The following is a 21,274-nucleotide window of genomic DNA, read 5'->3' on the forward strand; positions in this document are numbered from 1 at the left end:
GACACACACCAATTAGCTAAACTGCAGGATTGTCTTACAGACATAAAGACATGGATGACCTCTAATTTCCTGCTTTTAAACTCAGATAAAACTGAAGTTATTGTACTTGGCCCCACAAATCTTAGAAACATGGTGTCTAACCAGATCCTTACTCTGGATGGCATTACCCTGACCTCTAGTAATACTGTGAGAAATCTTGGAGTCATTTTTGATCAGGATATGTCATTCAGTGCGCATATTAAACAAATATGTAGGACTGCTTTTTTGCATTTACGCAGTATCTCTAAAATTAGAAAGGTCTTGTCTCAGAGTGATGCTGAAAAACTAATTCATGCATTTATTTCCTCTAGGCTGGACTATTGTAATTCATTATTATCAGGTTGTCCTAAAAGTTCCCTGAAAAGCCTTCAGTTAATTCAAAATGCTGCAGCTAGAGTACTGACAGGGACTAGAAGGAGAGAGCATATCTCACCCATATTGGCCTCTCTTCATTGGCTTCCTGTTAATTCTAGAATAGAATTTAAAATTCTTCTTCTTACTTATAAGGTTTTGAATAATCAGGTCCCATCTTATCTTAGGGACCTCATAGTACCATATCACCCCAATAGAGCGCTTCACTCTCAGACTGCAGGCTTACTTGTAGTTCCTAGGGTTTGTAAGAGTAGAATGGGAGGCAGAGCCTTCAGCTTTCAGGCTCCTCTCCTGTGGAACCAGCTCCCAATTCAGATCAGGGAGACAGACACCCTCTCTACTTTTAAGATTAGGCTTAAAACTTTCCTTTTTGCTAAAGCTTATAGTTAGGGCTGGATCAGGTGACCCTGAACCATCCCTTAGTTATGCTGCTATAGACTTAGACTGCTGGGGGTTCCCATGATGCACTGAGTGTTTCTCTTTTTGCTCTGTATGCACCACTCTGCATTTAATCATTAGTGATTGATCTCTGCTCCCCTCCACAGCATGTCTTTTTCCTGGTTCTCTCCCTCAGCCCCAACCAGTCTCAGCAGAAGACTGCCCCTCCCTGAGCCTGGTTCTGCTGGAGGTTTCTTCCTGTTAAAAGGGAGTTTTTCCTTCCCACTGTCGCCAAGTGCTTGCTCACAGGGGGTCGTTTTGACCGTTGGGGTTTTTACGTAATTATTGTATGGCCTTGCCTTACAATATAAAGTGCCTTGGGGCAACTGTTTGTTGTGATTTGGCGCTATATAAATAAAATTGATTGAATTGATTGTCCCACACCCAGACTTTTGATCTTCAATGATAAAAAAGAATGGTAAAGAAAGTTTTTTTCTAATGTTTTAAAATATCTCTGAATAAAATATCAGTAAAATAATCAAAACATAATTGGGGTATTCAATGTCATACAACTGTTGTGATTTTTTTAAACAAAATGTAGTTGTCCCACAATATTGCCGTAATTTCCACCACAACACTGTAATGTCCATTTAAACAGTTTGTATGAAAGATTGTTTGGTTTCTATGGAGATAAACAGTGACATCAGAGCACATGTATATAGCGCCAAATCACAACAAACAGTTGCCCCAAGGCACTTTATATTGTAAGGCAATGGTGTGGTGGAAATTACATTTACAAGGCCAATAGTGCCCGTAGTTAAAGAATCACCCTCAATTGTTAATAAATTCTTTTTTTGTATTTGGGAACCACGTCTCTGTCTCAATTACAATGAACCTGTGTGTCTTAAGTTGAAGTTATTGTCGAATTCCCTGGGTGAAATTCCCAGGGTGGTGTCAGAAGTCTGACATATCATGGTCATTCATGATTTCTAATTGTCTTGACGATTAGGAGTAACTTGTCCGCTTTGCCACACATATATATATATATGTGGCAAAGCGGACAACACTTCCTCCAACTGACTCTCATTCAACAGTGCATTTCCACTGACGGAACGTATCATTCCTCGTCTTGGGCGGTCATTCAAAGTGCCCTTGAAGTGCAGCGAAATAACCAATTGTATGTAGTTGCTAGGGAAAAATTAATAAATATTTAGCAAATCAGCATTGCCAAAATTAATGGCTTTGGGGCGCCGGAATTTTAGCCCCTGCTACAAAAATGCGGGAACGTTAGATTGCTACAGTCAGTGATATACGTGATGCTGCAGCTGCTGCTGTTTTTGGCGGAAACAGAAACCCCACTGACGTTTGGGTTATATTTATTTATTTTGTCTCTATGTGTTTTGCTTGAGTAAGTTGAAGAACTCTGGGACTCCTCCTGCTCGTTATGTCTTAGGAGGTTTTCAGCTGCGGACTAATTCGCCTTCGGATCCACTTCAGCTCAGGTGAGCTGACGAGCTGCTCGGATTTATTCCCGAATGTTGCTCCTGGTGTGGAAACGAGGATGAAAATTTAAGATAAAACAAATGAGTGATGTTTTTTGTTTGTTTTAGGGGGTCAAAGCTGTGATCTTTATTGGGAGAGCAGACCAGTTATAATGGTAATAGGGGAGGCCGGGGCTGTTTGTAACAGTGTTCAAAGCTGCAGCCATGCTGGCATTTTGATTTCAATTTACACGTTATGAGGATCAGTCCACAGAAGTGAAATATTCTTTGGAGTATTCCACACTCTAAAACAAATTATTTGCTCAGTTTAAAAACAAAACAAAACCCTAAAATAGCAATTTGAATGTTTTTTAAAGAAATTCTAACTCAGCCACTGAGTTCACACAAGACACTTATAGTCAGAGAAACCCAAGTTTAGCAACGCATTTAATTAAGTGGTTTTGTATACTTCATTTGCTTTGTCCTCTACACTAGACAGTTAATTTTTAAGTGTTTAACGCTGAGACTTACTGGAAGAATTATTGAGCTCAGTGTGCCCTTCATGGGTCCTGGGAGTGCATTGAGGATATTTTGAACTGTTTTGTAGTGGAAGGTTTGCAGACAATTCTGAAGCTTCTTCATAAGAACAGAGTACCAAGAAGTGCTGGCATACACTGCAAAACTGGTATCTGAGAAAGTAACAAAAAAAAAGAGACCTTTTTAAAAGAAAATTTTACTTAATTTTTGTTAATAGAAAAATAATCTTGTTAAGCATTTTTTGTTGTTTTTTTACATGAGAAAAAAAAAAAAAAAAAAAACTTATTTTGGGAAAATGTATCTCACTTTTACTTAACACATTTTCCCAGCTCATATCAAGCTGTATTTAACCATTTATAAGGAAAGGCAATGGATTTCAAATCATCCAAGCAAAGGAGCAAGATTGTTTTCCTTATTTTAAGACAGAGGCTAATCTTAAAATAAGAATTATGTCTAGTTTTAAGGGACATTTTGATTACTCAGTGTCCAGACATTTTGCTAATTTTGAGAATTCCAACGAAGTAAATTTTTCTTACCCCATTGGCAGATTTTGTTTTTGCTTAATACAAGACAATTTGTCTAGATTTTGTATTATTTGACATATTTTGAGAGGGACAGTTTTTGCAGTGGAGTCATAGTGACATTAAATCAAAACAGAAATTTGTTTTATTTTTTTATTATTATTTCAGCATGTAAATGTCTGGTCTGGTGACGTAAAAACTTTAGTTTGTCAGTGTCCGTCACAGAATCCTCCAGTCACGTTTCATTCACACCGATAACAGCAGCTCTGGATTGCTCAGTGATCAGATGAAGCTCGTCCACTTTGGACAACAGGCTCCATGCATTCACGTGGAGGAAATGCAGCCTTTCTGTTTGAAACAGTTGAAGTTCGGTTCTGGGGGCAGGTCTTCAACTTGGACATCAGAAAGTGAAATGTTAGTTGGATTCACTGTTAATGTGCACTTACTGCAGGACCAAGGTTGGTCAGAGTTCCAGAGCCTGGCTTAGGTTGATGAATCCATGTCGATACATTTGCAGTGTAACACAGATTTAAGTGTCACAGCAGACGCCTTTCTGGTTGGATCTCATCGGCTTCCAACAGTCAAAACACGGAAATTTCGTAAGGCCAGGATTCGGGTGTGAATTTCCGTTTGACAGTGGTGTCCCTGACCCCGGGGTCCACAGCAACAAGGTTTGCTGTAGTTTTCATTGTAAAGTGACAATGAAAAGGAGATATTCAAGATTTCTTCGTTCAGAAGAAACAAACAGAGCAGGAACACTGCAGGTCAGCAGGCGTCGAGCTCTGAAATCAGCAGTGAAATTCAGAGTCAGTCTGAACGCAGCAGCCAGGGATCACATGCTGAACAAATCTTCCAGGGTCAGACCAGCACTCATGGACCTCCAGGTGAAAATACACATATGAGGAAAACTGTTTAAAATGTAGTATCATGTGTTGTTCTGCAGGATTTTTACAGTTTCTCAGTGAATGAAGTAACTTAATCACCTAATTTTAATGACTAAATTAAGCCGACATTGTGCACTGTGCAGTTATTAACAGTGTCTTAATAGTAGTTAAACATCTGCACTTTGTGCTGTATTGTAAAAAGTATAATGTAAGTTTAATTTAAAATATTATTAATTGTTGACAATGTCGATCAATACATTTCAGTTCACCAAGGGAGGAGACTGACTCTGATGATGTCCATGAAACATCAGACGACAACAGCAGCAGCTGCAGCAGGAACCTCCCAGTTCAGCCTAAAGGTCCCAGAGGTCAAATATTAATTAACTAAAAATGTTATCGGGGCTTACAGGCAGAGATGGTTGGAAGCAAATGTAAAACGCAGGCACACAACTCAGTAGGGTTAAGATGTTTACTTGGTTCACAGGCTGGAGTCAGTACACAGAGAGGCAGTCCAAAAAGAGCAATAGTGACAAAATCAGCAGGCTTAGGCGTGGTACACAGGCAGGTAGTCAAAAACACAATGAGGCAAATAGAGCAAGGCAAGAAGCTATAAGTGGCACAAGGCACATCAATCTGGCAAAGGACAAGGCAAACTGAGGATCTATAAATACACCCAGGTGATGAGCTGCAAATTGAGGACAGGTGTGTGAGGAAGGCACCAGAACAAGGGTGTGGCCAGAGAGGAGGAAACGGCCATCACCAGGGACCAAGAGACAGACAAGAGAAATAAGGACAGACAAACCCGAGCAGGAAAAATCCCAGCAAGAGAATAAACATGCAAGAAAGCAACACAACATGACAAAGATAAACCAAAACATATAAACACAACCCCGCAAAAGCTCACATCCTGACAGTTATTAACACACCACTTCAGACAACTTTATTGATCCCAAAAAAGGGCAATTATTTTTACACTCCAATTACCTCAGACAAGATACAGCAATTAATCCACAATTATTGTTTACCGTAATAATGGCACACATCAAAATTAAACTTGCACTAAACTTGAAGCAGTACGTCATCTGAATAGAGGCAAAGTGGGTGAAGGCCGCTGCAACTATAAGTCGCGCCGCCAGGCGAGCTTGAGAGAGAGGACGAGGCCTGCCGCAGGGAGGGAGGGGCAGAGAGTGATAAGAGGCACACAACAACAAGATGAGAGACGACGACCGAGATTTGAATGATCAGTTTTCAGACAGAACACTCCGGAGGCAGCCTTAGGCACCATCAACGGCCTTGTCCGTCCATCCTGGGGGGGCAGCTCTGAACAGTCCACTGTCCACAGTCAACATCAGAGCTGAAAGAAGCAGAGGGCGGGTGAAAAACCAGGGAGTGAGGCATAAGTGTTGCTCTTCTTCCAGGAGGTTTTTATCACAGCGGCCTTGAAGTGCAGCTGTGTTTGGGGAGCCGAATAAATATCCAGATTAGCAGACGCCTGAAAGATTCCACAGTTTGAAACAGAGTGGCTTTCAATACATCTGAATAGAGGAGATGTGGTCATTACTGACGATCAAAGCGGTTTTCCAGTGCAGCCATTCTCCCCGAGATGTTTTCCAACGTGCGGTTAACACCCGCTGTCAAGGATTTTATATAGTTCATGCTTATATTATCATTTATTTTATATAGTTCATGCTTATATTATCATTTATTTCCTTTTTCTGACTACGTGTACTTTTCCTCTTTGTGAGAAGAGGAGGTTTTAAAAAGAAAGACTTGTTGTCTGCATTCTTCATGATTGAGCAAACTATTTTGCATAAAGTGCCTCATCCTGCTTTGGACGAGCCACAAGGCTCATGTTGCAGGAATGGAAGGTTCCAGCCGTCACCTTGCCTTGATATCTCCTTCTTGCAGACATGACTCATGTGTAACCTCTCCCCGACTGTCCTTGTTTGTTTTTCTCATGTTGATGAACTAAATAAAAAGCTGGGCCAGAGGAGGGGATTTTAGGAGAGCTTTGGAGCTTAGCACTTACAAGCTGCTTCTTGTTCTCCTCCTCTGCGCAGAGCATAAAATATATATATATTTGTCTCTCTCTGACTGGTTTCTTTACAGTGTCTGTGCCTCTCATTTCTTTAAAAACAGGGTGCAAACCCAACAATTTTTTTCCTGGCGCCCAACGTGGGGCGTCGACAGATCTTCTCGAGCGAATGGAGGGAGACGCACCGCTGACAGCGCGCACTGAAGAAAGTTCTGAGGAGTGAATTCTCCATCGGGCCGGTGACCATAGACATCCACCTCTGCTCGCCGCAGTAGATTGACGACACCTCCGAACCAAATGAGAGGCGCAACAAATTAACGTAAGTAATTACTGCCTGCCTGTGAGGATAAAATACGTTAACGTGGGTAATAAAGTGCGGGGGAGGGAGTTAGAGTCTCCGGTCCTGCCGGCACATTTGGCGGAGGGGTTCGAGTCCCCATCCGGAATAAAGTGCGGGGGAGGGAGTTAGTCTCCGGTCCTGCCGGCGCATTTGGCGGAGGGGTTCGAGTCCCCTGAGAAATACAGGAGGAGTAAAAATAAATTTCAGGAGAAGCAGTGAGAGAGACGCGAATTAATTGAATATTCCAAAAGTGAAACTAAGTGTGTTTGTGGTATGAATGGGACTGTGAGTGACTGAAGCACGGACAGCTTGATATCCCATTTTATCAGGGGACAAAAGTGAAGCTGTCGTCTGTGAAGTAGGTCATTTTAAGTCCATACGCACCACACTCACATATTCCCGACGAGTCTGCAAACAGGGGGATTCCAAGGAAGGTCCGCCCCACGGGGTAGAAGCTTGACCTGAACTTTGCAGAGTGAAGGGGAATAGGTGACCAACATGGGAAACACATGCACAGAAAATAAGCCCCTATTTCAGGACAACGAAAAATACATGCACAAACGCAATCCGGAAAATCTGAAGTACATAACTAAATGGAAAAAGAAATATGGCTTTTCAGGTAAATTGGTTGTGCCAGATTGTGAAGGTTTTGGTGTTAAAACTTACAGCAGCAGCAGCAAATAAAAAGGGTAACAGGAAAGCAAGAAAAGAAGGAGAAATAGTGTGCAAAAGTATGGCTCAGTGAAGCACAGATGAGAGTAGAGGCCATAAAGAGGAAGAAAGACCTGTGGTGACTCTAAAGGTAAATGGACAGGACATGGATTTTCTCTGTGACACAGGAGCATGTAGGACAGTGATAACAGACAGACCTCCTGGAACTAAATTGGCAAAAGAAGTTGTTTGGGTAAAATCTGCAAATGGACAGGTGAATTCAGAGAAAATATTGAAGTTTGTCAATTTTGAAGATCCTGAAACGAACCAAACTGCTTGTGTCTCTGTGGTTTATTCGCCCCATTGTCCAGTAAATTTACTGGGATGAGATTTGATGACTGCCTTATCTATAGGAGTCACACCAACAGTAGGTGGTATGAGAGCTGTGAGGCAGCCCGCTACTGTATATACAAATTTGGCCCAGGCCTGGCAGTACTCTTTGGATCTGTCGGAGTTGAGACAAACTGAACAATTATTAGAGGAAGGTCTGATGACCTGTGAAAACAGAGAACATGTAGTAATGATGTCACCAAAAGATCTACACATAACTATGCTATTCACTCCACAAAAGGATGAAAGGTATGGAGCAGGATTTCTGCAAATTCCATCAGAATTACAGACAGTAGCACACCTATACACAGACAGAAAAACCACCTCTGTGTGTAGTGTAGTGCTGACCCAAAGTGCAGACAAATGGTACAGAGGAAAACCTGAAGCTGTGCCGCATATTTCACTGACAAGGGCAGACACTCAGTCCTGGAAGGACCTTGGAGGAATTGCTAAAATAGCTGAGGAAGCGACTGATTGGCACGAAGCAGATGCAATGTCGGTGTGAGATTTCAGTCCATCCACAGGCTTGTATCGGAAATACATGTTTGTAAGTGCTTGGACGACACCGGTGATACATGAAGTAGATCTGGACGATTGAAATTTAACAACATCTGTGTTGTTGACACAGGAAGATGAGACTTTATTGGCCAAACTGCCTTCTCATCTCTGGGTGAATGCACCCACAGATGTAGGACTGTTGAAAAACATTCAGCCAGTCAAAATTAAGCCACGATCTGATTGGAGACCACGGATCAAACAATATCCGTTAAAACCTGAAGCAGAAAAAGGAAATGATGACTTTCTTAGGTATCTGTAATTATTGCAGAGCCTGGATTCCATGTTATGCAGAGAAGGTGCAGAAATTGCAGGATTTAATACATTCTATACCAACGGCTATGAGTGACAAAATACAGTGGAATAAAGAAGCTGAAGAACAGTTTACAGCTCTTAAACAAGAACTTGTGAGTTCCACAGTATTATCTCTGCCCAATTATGACAAGCCATTCACTCTCATGGTGGACACAAAACAGGGATTCCTGTGTGCAGTCTTGCTACAACAACATGGTAATAAAAATAAACCAGTTGGCTATTATTCCAAACGTTTGGATACATTCTTATCGCCTGCTAGACAGATAGCATATACAGCAATGCTACTGTCTCAGCCACATATTACCATTGAAAGATGCAACACCTTGAATCCCACCACGCTCCTACCTACTGAGACAGATGGTGAACCGCATGATTGTTTGGCAGACACACAGAAACAACAATTACCTCGACCAGACTTAACAGACGAACCATTTACAGATGGACTACATTACTTTGTGGATGGCTCATGTTTCAAAGATCAGAAAGGACAGACATTAACAGGCTATGCTGTTGTTCAATTACCAAATACTGTTATTGAAGCAAAACAGATCGATCATTTTAAATCAGCCCAAGCTGCAGAACTCATTGCATTAACCAGAGCTTTTATCTTGGCTAAAGGACAGAAACTGACAGTCTATACAGATAGTCAATATGCATTTTTAACAATTTGGTTCTTTGCAAAACAATGGCAAAGAGGTATGATAACCTCTACAGGGAAACCAGTGACACATGCAGGCTTACTCACAAATTTGCTAGCAGCAGTGACATTACCATCACACCTGGCATTATGTAAATGCGCAGCCCACACCAGAGGTACAGATTTTGTTTCCAGAGGAAACTGCCTGGCAGACAAAATAGCGAAAGAAGCAGCAGCTGGTCGATATGGCACTTCTTCTATTTACACAGCTCAGACAGACAATGAACCATTAATAGATTCTGACCTTTTATTGGATATGCAAAAACAGGCACCAGCGCAGGAACGACATTTGTGGTTGAAAAATGGGGCAACCCCAAACCCCAAAGGACTTTGTGTACATAACAAACCCATCCTACCCAAAAGCTTATTCAAAGCAGCTGCAATTGCGACGCATGGGTTAACGCATGTGTCGACAGGGGGGATGGTATATATGGTAGACCAATACTTTACTACCTATGGATTTAATTTATACTCAAAAAAATTTTGTAAAGCCTGTGTTACCTGATTGAAACACAACCCACAGGGAAATATAAGACCCCGGAGAGGGCAATTCCCAAAACCACAGTATCCTTTTCAAATTGTTCATATGGACTTTATTGAACTAAATCGATGTGGACCTTATCAATACTGTCTAGTATTAATTGATGCCTTTTCAAAATGGGTAGAAATTGTTCCATCACAAAAAGCAGATGCTTTAACAGTAGCAAAAGCACTGTGTAAGACAATTATTCTGTATTATGGAATACCAGAGACATTGTACAGTGATAATGGAACACATTTTGCAAATGAAGTTGTACAAAGAGTAGCAGAACACATGAAAATTAAGTTAAAACATCATTGTGCTTACCACCCACAAAGTGCAGGATTAGTGGAAAGGACAAATGGCACAATAAAAACAAGACTAAGGAAATGTATGGAAGAGACAAAACGAACCTGGATTGAATGTTTGGACCTAGTAAAATTGTATATGAGAATAACACCAACACCATCAGGTTTAACACCATTTGAGATACTTTATGGACGACCATATCGTCTACCAATTTTTGACATGGATACTAAAACAGCAGATGAGGAACAAACATTAGCAGATTTTATGAAAAAGACATTAACACAGAAAGAGATAACTCAAACACATTTACTGCTGAATAATTCTGATCTTCCACAGGACGGCCTTCCAGTAGTCCAGCCAGGAGACTGGGTATTCATCAGAGTGATTAAGAGGAAGAACTGGTCCAGTCCTCATTGGGAAGGTCCATACCAAGTGCTGTTAACAACGCCAACTGCAGTAAAGATAGCGGAGAGATCAACGTGGATACATCTAAGTCACTGTAAGATACAGCGTGTGTTGGCTGCCTCCACAGTGTAAGGGGAAGTCTAGCTACAAAGGGAGTCTATTTAATTAGCAATAGATTGTCTCAACGCCAGTGAAGCAGGGAGATCCTTGCACTATTAGGTGAGGTTGGTTAACAACACTGTATCCTAGCAATCATGACTGAACTACAGCAGACCCCGGAGCGGCGTGCTCAGCGCCACCGCTGCCGGACTGTTGGTAGGGCAGCCGGTTGCGTTGTGATCTTAGTGTGTTTCGTGCTCCTCGGATTCCTGGCCTGGTGGTTGACCCAAGAATTGCAGCTCACTGTGGCCCGAGCCAGAGAACAACGGAAGCAACGTCAGAAGAGGTTTATTCATAATGTGAATGAGACAGATGGACACCCTCATATATACCAAAACATATTATGTGGATGGTACTTATCTTCATCACATTGGACGGGGATGTAATCATACAGGCTCCTGTCCATGGGGAACGGATGAATCATGTGCTTATGTTAGTAAGTTTTTGCTACCACCTGTAAATGGTACTCCGGTGTATGACATCTATTGGCTTTGTGGTTCCAGACTGTACATGAGTCTCCCACGAAATTGGGGTGGTGTGTGTGCACCTACCCAGGTGACTGACCATACATATGTGGTAGTGCCAAGGACCTCCACAGAGAAGAATGGCAGCACCAGACGGAGGAGATCGATATACCCAGATGTGTTGCCACATGATCACATGTGGGGCTCGGATGTACCGAAGGACCAAAAATTGTGGTCTGTAGGAGATAAAATAGCACATTCATTGTTCCCCTGGATAGGAGTGGTAAAAAATTCATTAATGATTGAAACTCTGAATTATCGATTGGGTCTGTTCATGAATGTAACTGAGAAAATAGTAGTAGCTCAAAACACTGAAATAGATGCTTTACGTACCATGGTGATGCAAAATTGCATGGTTTTAGACCTGCTTACTGCTTCACAGGGAGGAGTTTGTGTTCTGCTGAACACAACATGCTGTACTTTCATCCCAGACTCCATTCATTCAGTGGATGTGCAGGACGCATTGGAAGAGCTGAATAAACTTCGTGATGCAATGCATAAAGACACCCTAGCCGTGAGCCGGTGGAATCCCTGGTCCTGGTTAACTTCAGGACCATGGTGGCAGTTACTATTGAAAATAATGACACCAGTTATTGTAGTCCTAATTCTGATTGGACTTTGCATGTGTTGTGTGATCCCTTGTATCAAAACAATGGTTGGCAAAATGGTGTCAAATACATTTGTACAGTGTAATCTGGCTTTCCAACAAACTATGCCAAAATATCAAGCATTGAAACAGTCAGACCTTAGTGGAGAAAACTATAATGACTGTGTTGAGAATTACAAGGTAAGAAAGCTAGAACGTTTGAATGACTACAATATGTTAGCACAGGGCGATACACTGCACATAAATAGCAAACGCCATTGACAACGTGTGTTACATGTGTGTATGCATTTTTTGTATTTATATAATGCTACTGATTATTACAGAGACAAATAACCATTAAGGTGATAATCCATAATGGTAGTGACTTTGTGAAGCTCCAGTAAACTGCAAGTAAACTCCAAGGACTCAGCCATCTTCACAGTACAGCTCACTCTGCTATAGTCTCCCCCGCACCGGAGGTTCGGGTGCCATCAGGTGTAGAACACAGAATTAATGCGTGCACACAGCGTCCAATGCGTCCACACAGCGCTTTCTGCAGCTTAATACTACTAATAATACATTATATTTATATATCACTTTACACAGTGCTAAAAGACACTTTACAGAACAGAGAAAATAAAGATGAAACTTCATCATAGAAAGGTAAAAAATAAATAAAGATAAATCTTCACTGTGCCTTGTGATGGAATCACTACGATGACCTGTCCAAGATGGTGACCGCATTTCTTGCACCTCAGCAACCAATGCACTGTCTATTATTTATTATGTCTATGATGTAATCAGGAAAAGAGAGAAATGGTGCAACAGCGCCCCTAGTGCTCAGAGTGAGGATTACACGATAGTTCGCCCATTTCTGCAGTTCAAAGGTCAGTTATTCAAAAGATTTAATCTGGATCAAAGTGATCCAGATTCATTAATCCTATTATTTGCTATCTAGAATCACGTAATTTGTCTGACTCCCTCCCCCAGATACAGACTTTTCAGGATTATCACATTTGGATAAAAAGTGCTCTAAATATTACAAGCCAAACTGTTAGAAGAATAGCAGGTAGAAAAGCAGTTTTTAATTTAATTTAATTTGAAAAGAGAGAGACAGACTGGCGTCCTGTCCTGGGTGGACCCCGCCTTGCGCTCTGTGACTGTGGGGATAGGCTCCAGATCCCCGCGACCCTTCACTGGACTAAGCGGTTGAAGATGAGTGTGTGTGTGTGAGAAACGAGAGAGAAAGAAAGAGAGGAAAAAAAACAAACTGTCATTTCTATTTAAACAGTCCAGCGACCCAACAAAGATATGTCACAGATCGTGGAGGACAAATGGAAATGTAACGTTTCAGATCATCCACAGCAGGGATTATCTTTGTTTGCCCTCCTTCATGTTTCCTGCTGCCGTGACACACATGCAGCTAAGATGCATGTTAAAAACTTTTTAAACTAAAGTTAACTTATTTTAATATTTCTCACACTCACTCATCTTCAACAGCTTAATCCAATTAAGGGTCGCGTGGGCTGGAGCCTATCCCAGCAGCCATAGAGCACGAGGCGGGGTACACCCAGGACAGGACGCCAGTCTGTCACAGGGCCACAAACAAACACATTCACACCCACTCACACATCTACGGACAATTTAAAGATTCCAATCCACCTAACCCACGTCTTTGGATGTGGGAGGAAACCAGAGCACCCGGAGGAAACCCACGCAAACATGGGGAGAACATGCAAACTCCACACAGAAAGGCCAGAAGCGGGAATTGAACCCATGACCTTCTAGCTGTGAGGCAACAGTGTTAACCACTAAACCACAGTGCTGCAATCCACTGTAATTTTTTTTATTTGTGTGACGTCATCGTTGCTGTGCACACGGCACGGTGGGTTCACACTTTAGTGCCGTGTGCAACATACAGTCTGGCGTATAAAAATAATTACTCGTATACGCCAAAGCATTTTAACTCCGTCATTACAAGAGCGTCTTCTTCACAAATAAATATGTTTGTTGGAGAAGTTTATCTTTGAGTAAATGTGTAGTTTGCGGCCCGACGGCGAACACACAACCAACCAAAAACTCATGAGGAAACAACATTTAACACTTAACAACGTCATTCACAACTTCAATATAAGTATTTGCCTGATCACCGAAATACAAAAAGACGGAGACGGGATGTCCAAACAACAAAACGTCCAAACTACACCCGAGTTACTTAACAGGAAAACAGAAAAATGATGCAACACCGCCCCCTGGTGTTCTTAATGAGCATTACGTTCACTCGGTTATGTTCAAAGTCAACATTTTACAATGTACTGCAAACAAAACAATAAATGACTCCATAATAAATAAGGAATTTACCTGAATGTTCCGGTCCACGTGTCGGTGGTTTGGAAGACGGTCCTGAACCCGGACAAGAGTTCGAGTTCTTTACCTCCCTTATCTAAAATAAAAGAACGATAAATAAAACGTGATTTAACGGCATTAAAAAAGGAAATCAACGGCCACTAAATAACGCTACGTTACTGTAAAAGCGGTCTCGGTAGTTGGTACAAAAAAAAAAAAACTCATAACAAGATCAGTTTCAATGTAACTCCAGTCGGCAGCATCAATTCTCTGGTCTGCAGCTCGGGGGGCGGGGCTGGACGGAACCATGTCTCACACGAAACTATGCTAAACTATGTGAAACTATGTTATTTGGTGTCTAAGTACATTCAATAAAAATCATCCACTTTATGTTTTATAACAATAGAATACAATTTCAGCATGACTACATTATTTTGGAGGGCTGTGTGGGCCAGTTTTCAATATTGCGATGAGTTACAAACCACTCCCCCACCTGCCCTCCAGCCGGCATTTAGGCGCCTATCTGGTCCCCGCCTCCTCCGCTTGCGCGTTCACGGTATGCAGGAAAATAGGAAATTATCAAGTCCAAATTGTACACTGATTTGAACCGATTTGAACACGTGGTCGGGCTGAAATTTTAGCTCGGAACCTTGTGCAGAAACTCAGTTTACATTAATAGATATTCTAACTGATTCCAAACTACAAACAGAAAGAGAATCGTTGCGATATTTTGCATCTTTCTCACACACAAAAGTTGTAATCTTATTTCTCGATAAAATTTAAATAAATGAAACTTAAATAAAACTTTTATTTCTTCATTCATAAACACAACAAAGTGTTACTGCTGGTTCATGGAACGTTTTGTTGTTTTCCCAGTTTAACGTCTTGAACGCAGCATGTGTGGGGCATTCAGGGTCTAAGAGCTTGATTTACAATCTGTGTTTGAATGCATCATGAACAGCCGAGCTGAGGGAGGAAAAAATAAAGCAACTTCCGCTCAGGGAAACGTTTTGCAAAATAAACCTCGAATCAAGAACAAAGAGTAAAAACAATTTTGATAACACTATTAAAAAGAGTAAGGCTATTTTAAACACATGGCTACAGAGAGATCTCTCCATCTTCGGTAGACTGTTGCTCTCTAAAATGGAAGGCCTCTCTAGAATTATTTATCCTGCATACTCTCTAAATATTCCACAGTCTGTGATTAAACAAATCAACTAAATCAATTTAAATTCCATCTGGAAAAATCAACATCATTATATACAGAAGAATGATATTGTAAAATATCTTGAGGAAGGTGGGCTTAATGCGATTGATTTTGACCCTATGAATGGGGCCCTAAAATTAAGGTGGCTACAAAATTTCTTGACTCATATAGATTCTTTATGGTTTAATCTCCCATCCAAAATATTCTCAAATGTAGACGACATCCCATTTCTTTTACAGTGCGATTTTGAGTCATCAAATTACCATAAAACTGTCCAAATTTCATGAACAAATTTTACAGTACTGGAAATTAATATATAAACATAACTTCACCCTTCATGACACACCAATATAGAACAACACATATATCCATATAAAAAAATCATTCTATTTTAATGTTTGGTATTAAAAAGGGAATCTGGTCGATATACTGCATTTAATGGATGTGAGAGGGAACTTTCTCAACTTTGCAGAGTTTACTCATAAAAACAATATTGTTTGCATGGTTTAACAGTTTAATGATGTTATTAATGCAATCTCACAAGCTCTTATCTGCACTTTGAGAGGTTCCCTTTTATATACACACTGTCCCTTCTTTGCACTCTTTTGGTCTTTTGGTCCCACTTGTGGACAAAAAAAAATGTAATAAATTTCTTAGAACTTCCCTTACCAATGAATTTTTTCCCTTATCTCTTAGAAGAAAGAATTTATTAGAAGGATTCAGTCGTCACGATGTTAGAACATTAGATGCAATTATGTTAAATTTCCGATCCCACCAAAGGCCAAAGAAGTTTACTTTAAGATTATTAACAATATTTATCCCTGTAAAGATTTTTTACATTCCAAATTCAGTATTGTTGACAATGAATGTACTTTTTGTAACAACAATATAGAAACACAAGAACATCTTTTTTTACCTGTATTTTAACAAAAATTTTCTGGTACAGTTTTTGTTCATGGGCTAAACATTATAACTTGGGTATCCTGTCTTTGAATTATACAGATGTAAAATTTGGTGTTATATTATAAAACAAGAAAAAAGAGTTTACAATTAATAACCTCCTTATGGCAAAATTCTTTTTACATAAATGTAAATTTGGAAATAAGCCTGCCTTTAGTTTTTTTTTTTTTTTTTTTAAAGAAATGTCTTCCCTTAAGGACTCTTTAAAAATCTGAAAAAAATAAGAACGCATTATGGCTTTATGACATGGTAGATTTGTTTTGTTTTGACCCTGGTGGCACCTTAATATTGTTGGCTATTTTTGCATTGTTTCTTTTTATTTTTACAAATGGCTGCTCAGATTATTGTGAAAGTGTTATAAGCCTGTAAGCTTTGTTTGTTGTTATTGATTAAAAAACAAAAAACAAAAGCTGAACGTTTCCTTGTTATTATGAGCGCATAGATGAAGGCACTAACCGGAAATGGCACAAGAAATCTCCTTACTTGTGTGAAGCGCCTTGAGGCAGCTTTGTTGTGATTTGGCGCTATATAAACTAAATAAATTGAAATTGAAAGGTTGAAATTTTTTTTTTTTTTTGGGAATTCTTATCCATCTTTGTTGAATAAGACCATTTTAATTTGATATTCTTTAATCTTTAGAATTAAATTAGTCACACAAAGTACTATTTTAAAAGTAACATTGAGATGAATAAATACTCAATTGTGGGGATGGCGAGCTCCTTTCCACAATATCGCCACAATTTTGTGAACTACGACTGTGCTCAAACAACACCAAGATCCACAACTCGATAATGTGTCCAATAACTTTACTGCTTTAGCAAATACTAGAAGCCAAATTAGAGTGTCCATTGGGATGTTACTTCTTTCAGGACTTACAGTTGATTTCATTCAGTTTACACACGCGCTCCTCTCAAAACGTGTCCCTGAGAGTAAATCAAACTTACCCCTCTGTTCTTCTATGGCACTTAACAGCATGGCTGCCATGCTGTCTTTCAAGTATTTTAAAAGCCAACACTTCCCCCTCTCACTTGACCTTATGACTAAAATACTTCCTACAGAAACTTCTTTCAGGCCTTACAATTGATTTCTTTCAGATTTCACTCTTTAATAGATTTAAAAATGACGATATATTTTGTAAAATTAAAGCACTGGGCTAAATACTGTACAGGTATATTCATTGGTTATGCTATTTATTATAACTGGTGGCATTTGAAAGTGCTGCAATCTGGTGATGGCGTTTCACAACATTTAAAATTCAGTTTGGTGGTGGAATTTGGCATTAATATGCAGTCTTGTTCTGGGGATGGTCATTTTTTAGAAGTGGCAAAAGACTTCATTGATAATAGTTATGTCTTTAAGTATATTATTTACTAAATGATGTGTACTACCATCTATTTGCCGACGATGTTCAGTTGTACTGTTCATTTAAGGCTTCTGAAGTTCACAAACTGAGTTCATAACCAACTGCAGGAGGTCCCATATTACACCTGTTTTAAAATCTTTCCACTGGCTTCCTGTTGTGCATCGTGTCCAATTTAAAGTTTACTTACTAAAACCCAGAAAGGTGTAATTATTGATTTGTTTTATAAGACACACTCAGAATTTGATAAATGTAGAATTAAAACAGTGAAAGCAGAATTAGTCAGTTAATGCAGACAGTTAGTCCATTTCTGGAAAGTTATTACAGACAATACATACAATAGTGAATAAATTTTAATGAAATCAAGACTTGAGCCATATTTTGTTCCAGAAATAGAGGCAAATACCACTGCATTTTAAACCAAGAAAAACTGACCAAAGTGCTCTAAAAATGCATCAAATTACACAAATTTTTTTTCCAAAATTTCCAGGGTTGCATGCCCCCAGACCCCCCAAGGGGACCTCGCACCTTCGGAGCCTGGCCGCTCACTCACAGAAAACGTTCAGTCAAAAAATTTTCATTTGCTTGCACCCATGAGCTACCATGGATAACATTCAATGCATTGTCACTGAGCACTGCTTTTTTTCGTCCATTTTTTAAATCAAGGTAGATCACTGAAAATTATCTGAAGATGTTTTCCAGGGCAAAATCATCCACAGATCCCAAAGGATATAGCCCGCCTCACTTTCCTCGCCTCCTGCGTTGGCTTCATCGCTCATGTGAATTCAGAGCTGCCGTCTCTTGTCAGCTGGAATTAACTCGGTCCAGTCGTAGGAAGAAGCCCAAGTCTAGCAAGCTGAGTTTTGGCAGTGTGGGCTCTGCTGATCTCCAGATGTTGGTCTGGACTGCGTGGGAACACTGTACAGCAGGGGTCACCAACCCCTTTTCCTTGAGGGCACCTATCCTGCATGTTTTCCAAGTCTACCTACTCAAGTAACACCTGATTTTTTTTTAAAGTGGTGTTTTCCAGCTCTTGATTGGCTGAGCACACCTGAGAGTTAATTGCATGGGAGTGGAACAGGGAGAGTTAGAAAACATGCAGGGCAGATGCCCTCCAGGAACAGGGTTGGTGACCTCTGCTGTACAGGCAAGTTGTACATTTAAAAGACGCAATATCACAGACACAGAACCAAAAACACACTGGTGTTGGGATCATATGCCAACCACAAGGGGGCACCGTAAATCATGTTAACCCTCTGTGGTCCGAGAGCATTTTTTGGACAGTTCACTCGCCTGGCATAAATGTTTTATTATTGCTGTTAACAGCTCTCCCTGCATCCCACAATCAAGCTTTATGTCTCTTTTTTTCAGGACAACCTGTGCTTTCAGAATATATATGTTTTTGATGTGTTTTATAAGTGTAATAAAGGTTTACAATCAAAAATAGGCCAGGAAAAAATAAAGCGAAAAATAATTTTCCACACACATTTATTCAAAACACACAGCAAACTATAATAAACTGTTTTGACACTTTATAAAGGTAATTTGAGGTCTTGTGTGAAAGACTCTACAACAAAAAAGGTTCAAACAATAAACACAAATGCACAATGGTCTATGCATTTTGTTGTCCATTGATTATGGTAAACAGTGCTTTACACAGAGAAAGCAACAGAGTTATCCAGTAACATTCACATGCAAACTAGTGGAGCAATCCTGATAGTTACACACTCTTTGAGCATGTGAGATTGTCATCAGAGGCTCTCCCTGTGCTCCTGCTTTTAATGATCGCTGTGCGTAATGGCACAGGGCATACCGAGTATGTACTAATAGTATGTACTCATTGGAGCAGCCAGGGGGCTATTCAAATGGGCAAACTAGTAACATATCACTCCTGAAAACGATCTTTGAGTTTTCACGTGAGGTAAATCTGCCCGACGATTGGATTTTGGAAAACCATGTGACGGTGAACCAATTACGATTGGACACTCACATTGCACACGTCATCACACAGCTTCTATGAGGAGTACAAAGATGGCTGATGGCTGGCTCGAAAGTCCGCGGAGTTAAATTTTCAGCAAAAAAAGTAAGTTTCTATCTCATATCATTCAAAAGTTATTTATAATTTAGTAAAGCTTGGTCTTAGCCGTCGTATACGACGTGTCGACCCCAGAGGGTTAACTCACAACCACAAAGACATCAAAGTCAAATCAGCTGGACTTTTAATGTCAAAACACTCATGATAAAGTGTTGTGTCCACAGGAGGAGACTCTCCATCCTACAGTCCACACAAAGCTACTGAGGAACCAGAACCAGACCAGAACCTGTATCCAGCATATAGAGGTTCAGTGAACGTGCAGCAGAAGGTGTGGATGTGGATCAGAGAGTCAGAGAAGACTTCATAGAAGGACAGAGTGCCAGCAGGACAGTCCAAAAACACTGAGACTCTGTGAGAGGATGAAGAGGTGCAAGGACAGACTGTTTGTCTGTTATTGTGACGGACGGAGTACCGAAGACAATCATAATCAGAGCAGATCAGACTCCAGGACAGATCATTAAATCCAAACTCACAGTTAAAACCGTCTCCTTTTCTTCTGATTCCTCTGTAAGACACTGATATATCAACGCGTCCTCTCCACTCGACCTCCCAGTAACAGCAACCAGTCAGACCAGTTGAAGACAGGACCTGAGGGCAAAGGTCAAATCTGTCTGGATGATCAGAATATAATTGCTCATCATCCACATCGTCGACCTTTGTGTTGTTTTCGGACAGTTTGAGTTTTCTGTTCGCTGAGTTTGGATCCAAAGAGAGTTCAGAGAAATCTGATGGAATAAACACAACACAGTTATCAATCGATCAGTTCATCAATCAACACCACAACACAGTTATCAATAGATCGGTTCATCATTCAACACGACAACACGATCGGAATTATCAATCAGTTCACCAATAAACACGACAACGCAGTCATGAATCAGCTGGTTCACCGATCCACTTGACGACAGTCATCAATCTATCAGTTTACCGATCAGCATGAAGATACAATCAGAGTTATTAATCGATCAGTTCATTGATCAACACGATGACACAGCCGGAGTTAACAATTGATGGTTTGTCGCAGCCTTCATGTTGAACTCTGCTTCAGTGTCAGGAGAACTTGAATGAGTGATGTCACAGAGGGTGGTTTCTATGGAAACAGATGGATCAAAGTACAAAGACACTTACACTTCCTCAGACCTGGTCTCAGCCGTTGGACTCCACCAGGATCCACCCTGAAAGGAGGAGGGGGCGGAGCAACACATGGTCTTTAATCATGGAAACATCAACATGACACTGATCTCATCCACACACTTCTAACACATTCATCACTCCAAGTGGATCATTGATTATTGATCACCTTTAACTGTGTTGATCAGCAGCAAACAACAACTTCAAGCGTTTTCAGGTTTGAAGATTCTGGTGAAAATTTGTTGTAGTGGATTTAACCAATCAGGGCTCACCAACCCGAGTCCCTTGATTTGAGGAGAGTAACGTCAACTCAGAACATGGTGCCATTTTGGTTCCAACTGCGCTGAACCACTGAATGAACCTTTTATGTTTTCAACATTTTTTTTTTGTTATCATTTAACCACATACAACACATCCAGGTACAGGTACTGTCAAAATAAATATAAAAATAGTTAAGCTACCAAATTTATAATGATT

The 21,274-nt window shown here is 40.4% G+C and overlaps 2 protein-coding genes and 1 long non-coding RNA gene across 5 annotated transcripts in view; 1 reads left to right on the forward strand and 2 right to left on the reverse strand.

Moving 5' to 3' along the window:
- Nucleotides 1–21,274, forward strand: part of LOC117504818 — a 3,434,143-nt gene that overhangs the window by 2,507,234 nt on the left and 905,635 nt on the right. The gene's annotated exons all lie outside the window — the stretch shown is intronic.
- Nucleotides 1–21,274, reverse strand: part of LOC117504886 — a 370,101-nt gene that overhangs the window by 185,698 nt on the left and 163,129 nt on the right. The gene's annotated exons all lie outside the window — the stretch shown is intronic.
- LOC117504821 (NACHT, LRR and PYD domains-containing protein 4E-like) overlaps nucleotides 10,438–21,274 on the reverse strand; it is a 48,543-nt gene continuing 37,706 nt past the window's right edge. Inside the window, exons 12-15 of one of the 3 annotated variants that reach the window (XM_034164356.1) lie at nucleotides 20,795–20,841; nucleotides 20,140–20,391; nucleotides 14,060–14,141; nucleotides 10,438–10,475 (exon numbers count right to left, since the gene is read on the reverse strand). In XM_034164356.1, the coding sequence (XP_034020247.1) occupies nucleotides 10,463–10,475; nucleotides 14,060–14,141; nucleotides 20,140–20,391; nucleotides 20,795–20,841 (394 nt within the window). In that variant the 3' untranslated portion in view covers nucleotides 10,438–10,462. Of the gene's footprint in view, nucleotides 10,476–14,059; nucleotides 14,142–19,637; nucleotides 20,392–20,794; nucleotides 20,842–21,274 lie in introns of those variants that run through there. The other 2 variants (XM_034164354.1, XM_034164355.1) reach the window with 2 other exon arrangements.

This window comes from Thalassophryne amazonica, chromosome 23, assembly GCF_902500255.1.
Source record: "Thalassophryne amazonica chromosome 23, fThaAma1.1, whole genome shotgun sequence".
Lineage (NCBI taxonomy): Eukaryota > Metazoa > Chordata > Actinopteri > Batrachoidiformes > Batrachoididae > Thalassophryne > Thalassophryne amazonica.